Source organism: Staurois parvus, unplaced genomic scaffold (assembly GCF_062004578.1).
Source record: "Staurois parvus isolate SC_StPar_1 unplaced genomic scaffold, SC_StPar_1.0 ptg002002l, whole genome shotgun sequence".
NCBI lineage: Eukaryota > Metazoa > Chordata > Amphibia > Anura > Ranidae > Staurois > Staurois parvus.
In genome coordinates this window covers 165,001-179,977 of record NW_028319798.1, presented here as the reverse complement: position 1 = coordinate 179,977, position 14,977 = coordinate 165,001, and the positions used below count along the sequence as shown (strand labels likewise).

General features: G+C 44.1%; 1 protein-coding gene across 1 annotated transcript in view; it reads right to left on the bottom strand.

Moving 5' to 3' along the window:
• Nucleotides 1-14,977, bottom strand: part of LOC149433059 (ubiquitin carboxyl-terminal hydrolase CYLD-like) — a 92,346-nt gene that overhangs the window by 4,832 nt on the left and 72,537 nt on the right. The window contains exon 15 of the mRNA XM_089664702.1: nt 13,022-13,235. Within this exon, the coding sequence (XP_089520828.1) occupies nt 13,022-13,235 (214 nt within the window). The remainder of the gene's footprint in view (nt 1-13,021; nt 13,236-14,977) is intronic.

The window sequence follows — 14,977 nt, the reverse complement described above, 5'->3', positions numbered from 1 at the left end:
TGACTCACTACTGCCTTTCCATATGATAATTACATCATCAATATATCTGGAGTATAACAAAAGCTCCTCAGGAGTCTGTTTATAAATTGCCTCTTCCTCCCAGTGGGCCATATATAAATTGGCCACACTGGGAGCGAATTTAGCCCCCATTGCGACTCCTTTCACTTGTTGGAAAAAAGTATTATCGTGCCAAAAATAATTATGTTGGAGGCCATATTCCAAACACTTCACTATGTACTTCCTTTGGTGCCACCCTATATTGGTATATTCTCTAAGCCCCCATGTAGCTGCCTCTACTGCCCCATCATGATCAATGATTGTATACAAAGATGTCACATCAGCACTTGCCAACAGAATTTCCGAACTAAGCTCCATTTTCTCTAATAACTGAATTAAATGCTTAGTATCTCTTAAATAAGCTTTCGTCCTTTTAACTGCTGGTTGTAGATAAAAATCCACATACTGGCCTAATCTAGCCAGGACCGATTGTACCCCATTCACTATCGGTCTACCTGGAGGTTCACTGAGATTCTTATGTATTTTAGGTATTGTGTAAATTATGGGTATTCTACACACCTCTGGTAACAGATATTTGGCCTCCTTTTTGTTCAAAAAATCCTTCTTCTCTCCTTCTTGTACAAGCTTGGTTAAAACTTTTTTATATGAAAGTGTCGGATCCCTAGGAATAACCTTATATGTGGTGGTATCCGATAATTGTTTATTTAAATCTTGCAAGTAATATTCTTTAGACAGAATTACAATACCACCTCCTTTGTCAGCAGGTCTAATTACAATATTGTCTCTTTTGGAGAGCCTATTGATTCCTGTTTGGATACCAATATTAGTTGTCACCTTTGGGATTATCAATCTCTCCAAATCATAATTGACCATCCGTTTAAAAACCTCTGTATAGTGATTATTAGATACCTGCGGATTAAAAAGTGACTTATTTCTAAAATGACTGTGCAAAATATCACTACTGGAACCACTAGCTATATTGCTCCTAGCCCCTGGTAACCCTAAAAAATATTTTTTTATGTTCAATTTCCGAACAAATTTTTGAGTATCCACATATATGTCAAACTTATTAGCTATTTTGGGTGGTGCATATTTTAAGCCCTTATCTAGAGCCATCAGCTCTTCTTTAGTGAGATCACATCCACTGATATTGAAAACCCCTTCTCCTACTGTTCTCTTTTTCTTTTGCTGTTTCCACCCTGCCCTGCACCCCCTCCTCTTGGGGGGCTTTTCCACCTCACTCCCTCTGGGCTCCTGTTCCGGTCTAAAAAATCTCTCTGTGGTAATTCGTTTCCTAATACCTCATATCTGTTATACACTTCCACCGGACTTCTTCCATCTCCATTGGGTGGATACCATCTTTCCTGTGGATAAAATCTCGGGCTTCTTTCTGGATAATAATTGTACATTTTGTTCGAATAATACTCAGGTCTAGGTGGACCATAATAATCAGGTCTCTGATAATTGTTAGGTCTATTCCACTGTGGATTCCACTGGGGTCTCCACCCATTCCCTCCATTTTTCCCTTTGGGTTTTTTATTATTATAATATGGAGGTCCTCCATTTTTCGGTGGTTGCCTCCATCCATTATGGGGAGTGTGGTATGATGGTCCATAATGGTTAATCTTTTGCTCATCATTATTCCTAACTGTTTTAGGCGGCATTGGAAGGGATCTATTTGTGTCCACCTTTTGTTCTTTGACTGGAGTGGTATTATTGGATGCAGTCTCTGTCTCAACCGGGGAACTCTGCCATTTAAAAACTTGTTCCTTTTTAAAATCGTTAAAATCTCTCTGATAATCTGATCTCTCTAATAATTTTCTTCTGCCCCCTTTTTTAATATAGATTGACTAGTAATAAAGTGGGGGTATTATGTGGGTTTTAATATTTTTAATATTATATTAAAAGATTAGTTACATTGTTTATATAGGAAATTAGGGCACCTGATGGAAAAGAAGCTGTCTATTTGGTGGGATATGACCACCTTTGAAAAATATCTTAAGGACAGATTGGTGCCCAGGAGGTTTAGGTGGGATATTCCCATTTGTGACGGGTTAGATGATACAGAAGCAACTGAGGAATGGTTTGAGTTCTTCCATGAGAAGGGTTTAGAGCTCATAAAATTTTTACTTAAAAGGAAACAGAGGAAATTAAGGAACATAGAATCTCAAATAGGAGAGATTAAACAAAAACTTGAAGTAATGAAAAATTCTGTGGATTTAGAACCATATAACAAAAGGGTGAATAAAGACCTAGAGAAGCTTGATCAAGAGATTAAACATAGGAAAACAAAAAAGTATCAGAGAGATTTTAACGATTTTAAAAAGGAACAAGTTTTTAAATGGCAGAGTTCCCCGGTTGAGACAGAGACTGCATCCAATAATACCACTCCAGTCAAAGAACAAAAGGTGGACACAAATAGATCCCTTCCAATGCCGCCTAAAACAGTTAGGAATAATGATGAGCAAAAGATTAACCATTATGGACCATCATACCACACTCCCCATAATGGATGGAGGCAACCACCGAAAAATGGAGGACCTCCATATTATAATAATAAAAAACCCAAAGGGAAAAATGGAGGGAATGGGTGGAGACCCCAGTGGAATCCACAGTGGAATAGACCTAACAATTATCAGAGACCTGATTATTATGGTCCACCTAGACCTGAGTATTATTCGAACAAAATGTACAATTATTATCCAGAAAGAAGCCCGAGATTTTATCCACAGGAAAGATGGTATCCACCCAATGGAGATGGAAGAAGTCCGGTGGAAGTGTATAATAGATATGAGGTATTAGGAAACGAATTACCACAGAGAGATTTTTTAGACCGGAACAGGAGCCCAGAGGGAGTGAGGTGGAAAAGCCCCCCAAGAGGAGGGGGTGCAGGGCAGGGTGGAAACAGCAAAAGAAAAAGAGAACAGTAGGAGAAGGGGTTTTCAATATCAGTGGATGTGATCTCACTAAAGAAGAGCTGATGGCTCTAGATAAGGGCTTAAAATATGCACCACCCAAAATAGCTAATAAGTTTGACATATATGTGGATACTCAAAAATTTGTTCGGAAATTGAACATAAAAAAATATTTTTTAGGGTTACCAGGGGCTAGGAGCAATATAGCTAGTGGTTCCAGTAGTGATATTTTGCACAGTCATTTTAGAAATAAGTCACTTTTTAATCCGCAGGTATCTAATAATCACTATACAGAGGTTTTTAAACGGATGGTCAATTATGATTTGGAGAGATTGATAATCCCAAAGGTGACAACTAATATTGGTATCCAAACAGGAATCAATAGGCTCTCCAAAAGAGACAATATTGTAATTAGACCTGCTGACAAAGGAGGTGGTATTGTAATTCTGTCTAAAGAATATTACTTGCAAGATTTAAATAAACAATTATCGGATACCACCACATATAAGGTTATTCCTAGGGATCCGACACTTTCATATAAAAAAGTTTTAACCAAGCTTGTACAAGAAGGAGAGAAGAAGGATTTTTTGAACAAAAAGGAGGCCAAATATCTGTTACCAGAGGTGTGTAGAATACCCATAATTTACACAATACCTAAAATACATAAGAATCTCAGTGAACCTCCAGGTAGACCGATAGTGAATGGGGTACAATCGGTCCTGGCTAGATTAGGCCAGTATGTGGATTTTTATCTACAACCAGCAGTTAAAAGGACGAAAGCTTATTTAAGAGATACTAAGCATTTAATTCAGTTATTAGAGAAAATGGAGCTTAGTTCGGAAATTCTGTTGGCAAGTGCTGATGTGACATCTTTGTATACAATCATTGATCATGATGGGGCAGTAGAGGCAGCTACATGGGGGCTTAGAGAATATACCAATATAGGGTGGCCCCAAAGGAAGTACATAGTGAAGTGTTTGGAATATGGCCTCCAACATAATTATTTTTGGCACGATAATACTTTTTTCCAACAAGTGAAAGGAGTCGCAATGGGGGCTAAATTCGCTCCCAGTGTGGCCAATTTATATATGGCCCACTGGGAGGAAGAGGCAATTTATAAACAGACTCCTGAGGAGCTTTTGTTATACTTCAGATATATTGATGATGTAATTATCATATGGAAAGGCAGTAGTGAGTCACTATTGGGATTCCTGAATAGAATGAATTCTAATAATAGGAATATACATTTTTCCTGGACATATGACAGTCATGAAGTTAATTTTTTAGATCTCAATATTAGGAATGAAGGAGGTAAAATCATCACTAAAACGTATTTCAAAGAGGTAGATAGGAATGGCTATATACCAACAGACAGCTGTCATTTCCCCCCATGGCTATATAATATTCCAAAGGGCCAATTGGTGAGAGTGAAAAGGAACTGCTCAAGTCAAGAAGAATATATTAAACAAGCAAAAATGATTGGAAATAAATTTATGGCTAAAGGATATTCACAACAAGCACTTGAAAAAAGTATTAAAGAGGTTGGAAAAATAGAGAGAGAGTCATTGGTAGTGGATAAAAAGAAAGTTGATAATTTTGATGGACATATGGCCATAGTGTTGGACTTTAATGTCCATTACAAGAAAATAGAGAAGATTTTTAGTAAATATTGGCCAATTTTAAAATCAGATCCCTTGTTGAATCCATTGTTAGGAAATGGTCCGAAATTTATTTATAGGAAAGCACCAACATTGAAAATGAAGTTGGCAAAAAGTGTGTTAGATCCACCTGATAGAAAAAAGAAAGGCACATTCCTTGACCAATCTGTTTTTTTCCCATGCAAACAGTGTTATGGGTGTAGGGAAACTAAAGGGAAAAATAGTAAACGGAAAACGTTTAAATGCAATATCGACGGCACTGAATTCAAGATCAAGGATTTTATTTCGTGCCGTACAGAAGGTGTTGTATATGGTTTAGAATGTGATTGCGGCCTGCAGTATATTGGAAGGACGAAGAGACCACTCTGGAAACGTATCAGGGAACATGTCCAAAATATAAAAAATGGTTTCCCAAAACACAGTGTGTCCAAACACTTCCTTAAACGACATAGTAAGGATCCGTCGGGTTTAAAATTTTGGGGAATTCAGAAATACACAAAACATTGGAGGGGAGGTAGCAAGGTTAAATCTTTAAGTCAAGCTGAGTCCCGATGGATCTACACTATGCGTACGCAGGCACCGTATGGATTAAATGTGGAATTTGATCTAAATTGTTTTATTAGTGACTTTTAATTTGGTTTTAGACTGTGCATTTATACAAAAAGTTTTTTTAAAAAATTTTTTTTAATATTTTTAATATATTGTAGTGATTGATTACTGATATATGCTATGTATCCTGTATACTCGGATCATGGGTTTATTCACATGACTTATTAGGAATTCGTTTGGGTATTGTTTTTTTCAATCATAGGTAAACGGTCGGATTGGGCGAAGCGAGGTGTGACCTAATTAACCATATATTCATTTGTTTTTATATATGGGATTTTTAAAAAAAAAAAAACAAATAGGTTTTCTTAGTTTTTTGCGAGGATGTAGAGGAATCAAGTTAGGGTTTTGAATAAATGTTTCTATTGGAAATAATTAAATTGTATGGTTTATATGGATTTATTTGTTTATATTATATTGGTATATACTGTATATATATACCGGTATACTATTTTTAATATTAAAGGTAGCAATTTTATTAGATGGGAGTATCTATTTTTATATTCATGTAAATCATTGCTGGGTCTCATTTACCTATAAATAATAATTTTCTTCTGCCCCCTTTTTTAATATAGATTGACTAGTAATAAAGTGGGGGTATTATGTGGGTTTTAATATTTTTAATATTATATTAAAAGATTAGTTACATTGTTTATATATGTTTTCTGAGGGGAGTGGTAATAAGAATATGCTATATATATGATGGAAGTTGATGGCTCCTATCTATAGCACGGATCGAGTGCTGTAATAGGAAGTCTTCTAGTAACGGGGATAGCAGTGAGGACTCCGGTAAAATGGCCGCCGGGAGTCCGCCCTCTAATTAGGTATAGTGGGTTGACTATCCCATATATAAATGAATCATGGCTCTGGGGGGCGGTACCCTGATGAAGTCACGACGCACGTGACGCAACGCGTCGGAACGCCATTCCCAGCACGAGATTACGTCACTTCCGGTCACGTGGGGACGTTTTTGTCCGGACGCAGCGGCCATATTGGTTTCCCTCCCTGTATGAGAGTACACCCATGATGTGAGGTGAAAAAGCGCTGTATCCAAAGATACCATGTGAGTTGGAAAGTTTGTTATGCCATATTACTTATAATAAACGGTGTTATACTATGGGAAGTTTCTGTTTGTGCCCTATATGACGTGGTAAGAGGAGGTGGAGTGGAAGTCCTGAGGTTCCTGCCCGAGTTGCTTGGAGGAAAGGATTGCCTTTAAGGAGAGCCTTTTTGCCTTTTGGCCCTGTGTGGGTCGAGGAGGGGAGGTGAGCAGGCATTTCTGCCGTTGGAGGATTCCTTTCTTGAGCACTAGAAGTGAAGATCACAGAGTGTTTCACATTTTTGCATGGATTATTTGAGTTTTTTTGAAACACTGAGTTTATTTATTTATATTTTTTTTGATCTGAGAAGCAATTTTTTCTAATTTGTTATAGGGTTTAACACAGACATATGTATTTACCTATCGCAGCATCACTATATATCTTTTTTTTTTTGATATTCAGTTGTGTCACAAGTATCACGATTTGTCACATTTTTATGAATCAGTAGTATTATGTTAATTGTTTTTATCATTATATATTATGAATTGTATATTTTGGTATCTTTTATCACAGATCTATTAAGAGTTAATAGTATATGGGTATATATGAGAAGTGTTTATGTAATTTTTCACTTATTGAATAATTTTTTTTAGTTAATTTGGGAGCGCTTCACTATTTTATGCACGGTATTTTTGACTTATTGGTTGAGTTTGAGTGATTGCAGCTAGTAGATAGGGACCTACCCATATTAAGCGCAGGAGGATATCCCCCCTTATCTCCTCCCATGCTTGCCTCCTATAGAGCCTCTCCCAAACTATGGAACTACTTAGGCTAATGTCTGTCTCAAGACCTCCTGCTCTCTAGCTCCTCTGGAGCTCCTTACCATAATTCTGGTCCCAGGCCTTCTGCTCTCCACCTCCCTTGTCACCTCCTCCCATGATCTTATTGAAATTGATATTTCACTTAAAATAACCTTCACCCAGGAAAAGAAGGGCAGCTCATCTTCTTCCTCGCTCCAGGCTCTAACATATTTGCAGTATTTTTTTTTTCAATTTCTGGGAAGCTGGTACCTCTTTGACAGCTACCTGCACCACTTTCTCAATCTTCATCTAGGCCAGCAGGACTGTCGTCTGACCCTCTTCCTGTCCGCAGCCTCCTGGAACACATCTCACAAGGCTGTGGGACCAGTTTTACTGCACTGCCATGCCTCACGCAAGCGCAGTGGAAATGCCGGCTGTGAGATATCAGGAAGTCACACACGGCTCTCAAATCCAAAATGGTGACACAGAGATCCGAAGTTTGGCAAAGAATTACCTGCCGGGGGACAAACCAGCTGAAGTTCTAATTTAAGTATATTTGTTATCATGGTTCTTGTGCCAAGAACAGCCGTTCCATTTTCAGAACCCCCCAAAAATCACATTATTATTGAAGGGTTGGGGGTCGGCAAATTTTCCCAGGTCGAATTCTCCAAAGATTCAGAGAATCCGGTTTGAAATTTGGCGAACCAGAACTTAGCGATGGATCCCATTGAACTCTATAGAGAAGGGATCTTAATAAATTCTACACATTGCTTTTCCTAATAGACTAACAAAAAGGCATGGGACGCCAGGGTGAAAAGGCTGGTTTATCGAAAAACCTCTTTATTAGCCCTTCCAAGCCCGCTGGTCATAGTTCAAAGGCTATGCGGTGCATTATGGTTAAAAAAAAACGTCTCCTGGGCAAATATGCACAAAAATCCACTGGGACCTCAAATCTTGAACCCTCAGGATCTGCCTTGAACCCATGGTAGCAGTAAACGCAAAACTTATCCCTTTTCATGGGTTCAAACTTCATGCAGCCCTTGGTTCCCCTTTGGAAGTTAATGAACCAAAGGCTGAAAATTCCTGAGCAGACCCCCTTTGTGGAGAACGTCTTTAGATCTTAAATCCAAAAGAAAACATAGCTCATTGATAGGTGAACACTGTGGGGTTGACCCGCCTACTGTCATCTTCTATCCATGTCAAAAGTGAGATATGCACTCCATCATATACCTCACTCCCCAGTATCCATGTCACCACTGTGATCTGCCCTCCAGCACATACTTTTCTTCCCAGTGTCCATGCCACCAGTGAGATCTGCACCACATACCTCACTCCCCAGTAACCATGTCATCAGTGGGATCTTCATACCACATACCTCACTCCCCAGTATCCATGTCATCAGTGGGATCTTCATACCACATACCTCACTCCCCAGTATCCATGTCATCAGTGGGATCTGCATACCACATACCTCACCCCCCAGTATCCATGTCATCAGTGGGATCTGCATACCACATACCTCACTCCCCAGTATCCATGTCATCAGTGGGATCTTCATACCACATACCTCACTCCCCAGTATCCATGTCATCAGTGGGATCTTCATACCACATACCTCACTCCCCAGTATCCATGTCATCAGTGGGATCTGCATACCACATACCTCACCCCCCAGTATCCATGTCATCAGTGGGATCTGCATACCACATACCTCACTCCCCAGTATCCATGTCATCAGTGGGATCTGCATACCACATACCTCACCCCCAGTATCCATGTCATCAGTGGGATCTGCATACCACATACCTCACTCCCCAGTATCCATGTCATCAGTGGGATCTTCATACCACATACCTCACTCCCCAGTATCCATGTCATCAGTGGGATCTTCATACCACAAACCTCACTCCCCAGTATCCATGTCATCAGTGGGATCTTCATACCACATACCTCACTCCCCAGTATCCATGTCATCAGTGGGATCTTCATACCACATACCTCACTCCCCAGTATCCATGTCATCAGTGGGATCTGCATTCCACATACCTCACTCCCCAGTATCCATGTCATCAGTGGGATCTGCATACCACATACCTCACTCCCCAGTATCCATGTCATCAGTGGGATCTTCATACCACATACCTCACTCCCCAGTATCCATGTCATCAGTGGGATCTTCATACCACATACCTCACTCCCCAGTATCCATGTCATCAGTGGGATCTTCATACCACATACCTCACCCCCAGTATCCATGTCATCAGTGGGATCTTCATACCACATACCTCACCCCCAGTATCCATGTCATCAGTGGGATCTTCATACCACATACCTCACTCCCCAGTATCCATGTCATCAGTGGGATATTCATACCACATACCTCACCCCCAGTATCCATGTCATCAGTGGGATCTTCATACCACATACCTCACCCCCAGTATCCATGTCATCAGTGGGATCTTCATACCACATACCTCACCCCCAGTATCCATGTCATCAGTGGGATCTTCATACCACATACCTCACTCCCCAGTAACCATGTCATCAGTGGGATCTGCAAACCACATACCTCACCCCCAGTATCCATGTCATCAGTGGGATCTTCATACCACATACCTCACTCTCCAGTATCCATGTCATCAGTGGGATCTGCATACCACATACCTCACTCCCCAGTATCCATGTCATCAGTGGGATCTTCATACCACATACCTCACCTCCAGTATCCATGTCATCAGTGGGATCTTCATACCACATACCTCACTCCCCAGTAACCATGTCATCAGTGGGATCTTCATACCACATACCTCACTCCCCAGTATCCATGTCATCAGTGGGATCTTCATACCACATACCTCACTCCCCAGTAACCATGTCATCAGTGGGATCTGCAAACCACATACCTCACCCCCAGTATCCATGTCATCAGTGGGATCTTCATACCACATACCTCACTCCCCAGTAACCATGTCATCAGTGGGATCTGCAAACCACATACCTCACTCCCCAGTATCCATGCCATCAGTGGGATCTTCATACCACATACCTCACCCCCAGTATCCATGTCATCAGTGGGATCTTCATACCACATACCTCACCCCCAGTATCCATGTCATCAGTGGGATCTTCATACTACATACCTCACTCTCCAGTATCCATGTCATCAGTGGGATCTGCATACCACATACCTCACTCCCCAGTATCCATGTCATCAGTGGGATCTTCATACCACATACCTCACCTCCAGTATCCATGTCATCAGTGGGATCTTCATACCACATACCTCACTCCCCAGTAACCATGTCATCAGTGGGATCTGCAAACCACATACCTCACCCCCAGTATCCATGTCATCAGTGGGATCTTCATACCACATACCTCACTCCCCAGTAACCATGTCATCAGTGGGATCTGCAAACCACATACCTCACCCCCAGTATCCATGCCATCAGTGGGATCTTCATACCACATACCTCACCCCCAGTATCCATGTCATCAGTGGGATCTTCATACCACATACCTCACCCCCAGTATCCATGTCATCAGTGGGATCTTCATACCACATACCTCACTCCCCAGTATCCATGTCATCAGTGGGATATTCATACCACATACCTCACTCCCCAGTATCCATGTCACCAGTGGGATCTTCATACCACATACCTCACTCCCCAGTATCCATGTCACCAGTGGGATCTGCATACCACATACCTCACTCCCCAGTATCCATGTAACCAGTGGGATCTGCATACCACATACCTCACTCCCCAGTATCCATGCCATCAGTGGGATCTTCATACCACATACCTCACTCCCCAGTATCCATGTCATCAGTGGGATCTTCATACCACATACCTCACTCCCCAGTATCCATGTAACCAGTGGGATCTGCATACCACATACCTCACTCCCCAGTATCCATGTCATCAGTGGGATCTTCATACCACATACCTCACTCCCCAGTATCCATGTCATCAGTGGGATCTTCATACCACATACCTCACTCCCCAGTATCCATGTCATCAGTGGGATCTTCATACCACATACCTCACTCCCCAGTATCCATGTCACAAATTAGCTCTATTAACACATACACTCCCCCCCCCCCCCCCACCCCATGTTACAACTGAGATTTACACTTCCTCAATCACATACCTCACTTACTAGTGTCCTTGTCACCAGTGAGAGCTATACAACATACCTCAGTCTCCACCAGGGGTGGATTGACAACTCATGGGGCCCTCGAGCAATAGGGGCTCATGGGGCCCCTGTGTCCTTGCCCAAACTCAAAAAAGCCTATGAAAAAGGTACCAGGGGCATCTCATGGGGCCCGCTACTGACCCCGGGCCCTCAGGCAGTCACATGTCACTCCCCAGTGCCCGAGTTTCCAAATGGTTAGTCCGCCCCTGGTCTCCACTATCCATACCACCACTGAGATGTACACTCCAGCACACACTTTTATCAGCCTAGTATCCATATCACCTGTAAGACCTCCACACACCTCACCCCCCAGTATCCATGTCATCAGTGAGACCTGCACTCCAGTACAAGCATGTCACCCCCCAGTGTCCATGTCATCAGTGAGATTTGCACTCCGGTATGAGCATGTCACCCCCCAGTGACCATATCACCAATGAGATTTGCACTCTGGTATGAGCATGTCACCCCCCAGTGTCCATGTCACCAATGAGATTTGCACTCTGGTATGAGCATGTCACCCCCCAGTGTCCATGTCACCAATGAGATTTGCACTCTGGTATGAGCATGTCACTCCCCAGTGTCCATGTCATCAGTGAGATTTGCACTCCAGTATGAAAATGTCACTCCCCAGTATCCATGTCACCAATGAGACTTGCACTCCAGTATGAGCATGTCACTCCCCAGTGTCCATGTCACCAGTGAGATTTGCACTCCAGTATGAGCATGTCACTCCAGTATGAGCATGTCTCCCCCCAGTGTCCATGTCACCAGTGAGATTTGCACTCCAGTACGAGCATATCACCCCCAGTGTCCATGTCACCAGTGAGATTTGCACTCCAGTATGAGCATGTCACCCCCCAGTGTCCATGTCACCAGTGAGATTTGCACTCCAGTATGAGCATGTCACCCCCCAGTGTCCATGTCACCAGTGAGATTTGCACTCCAGTATGAGCATGTCACCCCCCAGTGTCCATGTCACCAGTGAGATTTGCACTCCAGTACGAGCATGTCACCCCCCAGTGTCCATGTCACCCCCCAGTGTCCATGTCACCCCCCAGTGTCCATGTCACCAGTGAGATTTGCACTCCAGTACGAGCATGTCACCCCCCAGTGTCCATGTCACCCCCCAGTGTCCATGTCACCAGTGAGATTTGCACTCCAGTACAAGCATGTCACCCCCCAGTGTCCATGTCACCAGTGAGATTTGCACTCCAGTACGAGCATGTCACCCCCCAGTGTCCATGTCACCCCCCAGTGTCCATGTCACCAGTGAGATTTGCACTCCAGTACAAGCATGTCACCCCCCAGTGTCCATGTCACCAGTGAGATTTGCACTCCAGTACAAGCATGTCACCCCCCAGTGTCCATGTCACCAGTGAGATTTGCACTCCAGTACGAGCATGTCACCCCCCAGTGTCCATGTCACCCCCCAGTGTCCATGTCACCAGTGAGATTTGCACTCCAGTACAAGCATGTCACCCCCCAGTGTCCATGTCACCAGTGAGATTTGCACTCCAGTACGAGCATGTCACCCCCCAGTGTCCATGTCACCCCCCAGTGTCCAGTTCACCAGTGCGAATTGCACTCTTGTAACTTTTAGTTTACTGGTGAGGCCTCCTGCCTGGATTTCTTAGCTATGTTCCTTAGCCTTTGCCCAAAGCAAGTAAATCAAAACACCTCCACGAGCCCCAGAAGATACAGTGGAGTTGGAGGAGCTCGGCGTAGAGACCTCACCATCACAATCAGACTCCTCAAGTGAAAGGCGCCATTCAGTGGTTTCTTACCATATCGGTCCGCCATACTGTCGAAGAACATCCAGCTTCCCTTCTCCACCCCGTACTTAACGAAAGACACATAGTGACTGGTCTCTATACACAGCACAGCGAACAGTTCCAGCGTCTCCCGAGGGATCTTCTTGGTCCCCTGGGCCTTTAGGAAGGTGTCAGGGATCTTTAGGGGGATGGGTTTGTGATTTTTTCGCTTGTGATGGTTGTGAGCCTAGAAAATGAAAAGAAATGGAGTCAGCCGCAGTCTCAGGCGTGGGCACGCTAGAGAAACAGAGTCATGGTGTGTGTGATCCATAATGCTCATAGTACATTTCTACATGTCTTTTCCTGCACACATAGGAAATGATATACATTCCGCACTCCCCTGTGTCCATGTCACCACTGAGACCTGCACTCCAATACACTCCGCACTCCCCAGTATCCATGTCACCACTGAGACCTGCACTCCAATACACTCCGCACTCCCCTGTGTCCATGTCACCACTGAGACCTGCACTCCAATACACTCCGCACTCCCCAGTGTCCATGTCACCACTGAGACCTGCACTCCAATACACTCCGCACTCCCCAGTGTCCTTGTCAGCACTGAGATCTGCACTCCAATACTCTCCGCACTCCCCAGTATCTATGTCACCACTGAGATCTGCACTCCAATACACTCCGCACTCCCCAGTGTCCATGTCACCACTGAGACCTGCACTCCAATACACTCCGCACTCCCCAGTGTCCATGTCACCACTGAGACCTGCACTCCAATACACTCCGCACTCCCCAGTGTCCTTGTCAGCACTGAGATCTGCACTCCAATACTCTCCGCACTCCCCAGTATCTATGTCACCACTGAGATCTGCACTCCAATACACTCCGCACTCCCCAGTGTCCATGTCACCACTGAGATCTGCACTCCAATACACTACTCAGTGTCCATGTCACCACTGAGAACTGCACTCCAATACACTCCTCACTGCCCAGTGTCCATGTCACCACTGAGACCTGCACTCCAATACACTCCTCACTGCCCAGTGTCCATGTCAGCACTGAGACCTGCACTCCAATACACTCCGCACTCCCCAGTGTCCATGTCACCACTGAGACCTGCACTCCAATACACTCCTCACTGCCCAGTGTCCATGTCACCACTGAGACCTGCACTCCAATACAGTCCTCACTGCCCAGTGTCCATGTCAGCACTGAGACCTGCACTCCAATACACTCCTCACTGCCCAGTGTCCATGTCACCACTGAGACCTGCACTCCAATACACTCCGCACTCCCCAGTGTCCATGTCAGCACTGAGACCTGCACTCCAATACACTCCTCACTGCCCAGTGTCCATGTCACCACTGGGAGCTGCACTCCAATACATTCCGCACTCCCCAGTGTCCATGTCACCACTGAGACCTGCACTCCAATACACTCCGCACTCCCCAGCGTCCATGTCACCACTGAGATCTGCACTCCAATACACTCCGCACTCCCTGATGTCCATGTCACCACTGAGAGCTGCACTCCAATACACTCCGCACTCCCCAGCGTCCATGTCACCACTGAGAGCTGCACTCCAATACACTCCGCACTCCCCAGCGTCCATGTCACCACTGAGAGCTGCACTCCAATGCACTCCGCACTCCCCAGTAGCCATGTCACCACTGAGACCTGCACTCCAATACACTCCGCACTCCCCAGTATCCATGTCACCACTGAGACCTGCACTCCAATACACTCCGCACTCCCCAGTATCCATGTCACCACTGAGACCTGCACTCCAATACACTCCGCACTCCCCAGTATCCATGTCACCACTGAGACCTGCACTCCAATACACTCCGCACTCCCCAGTATCCATGTCACCACTGAGATCTGCACTCCAATACTCTCCGCACTCCCCAGTGTCCATGTCACCACTGAGATTTGCACTCCAATACACTCCGCACCAGGGGCGGACTGACAACT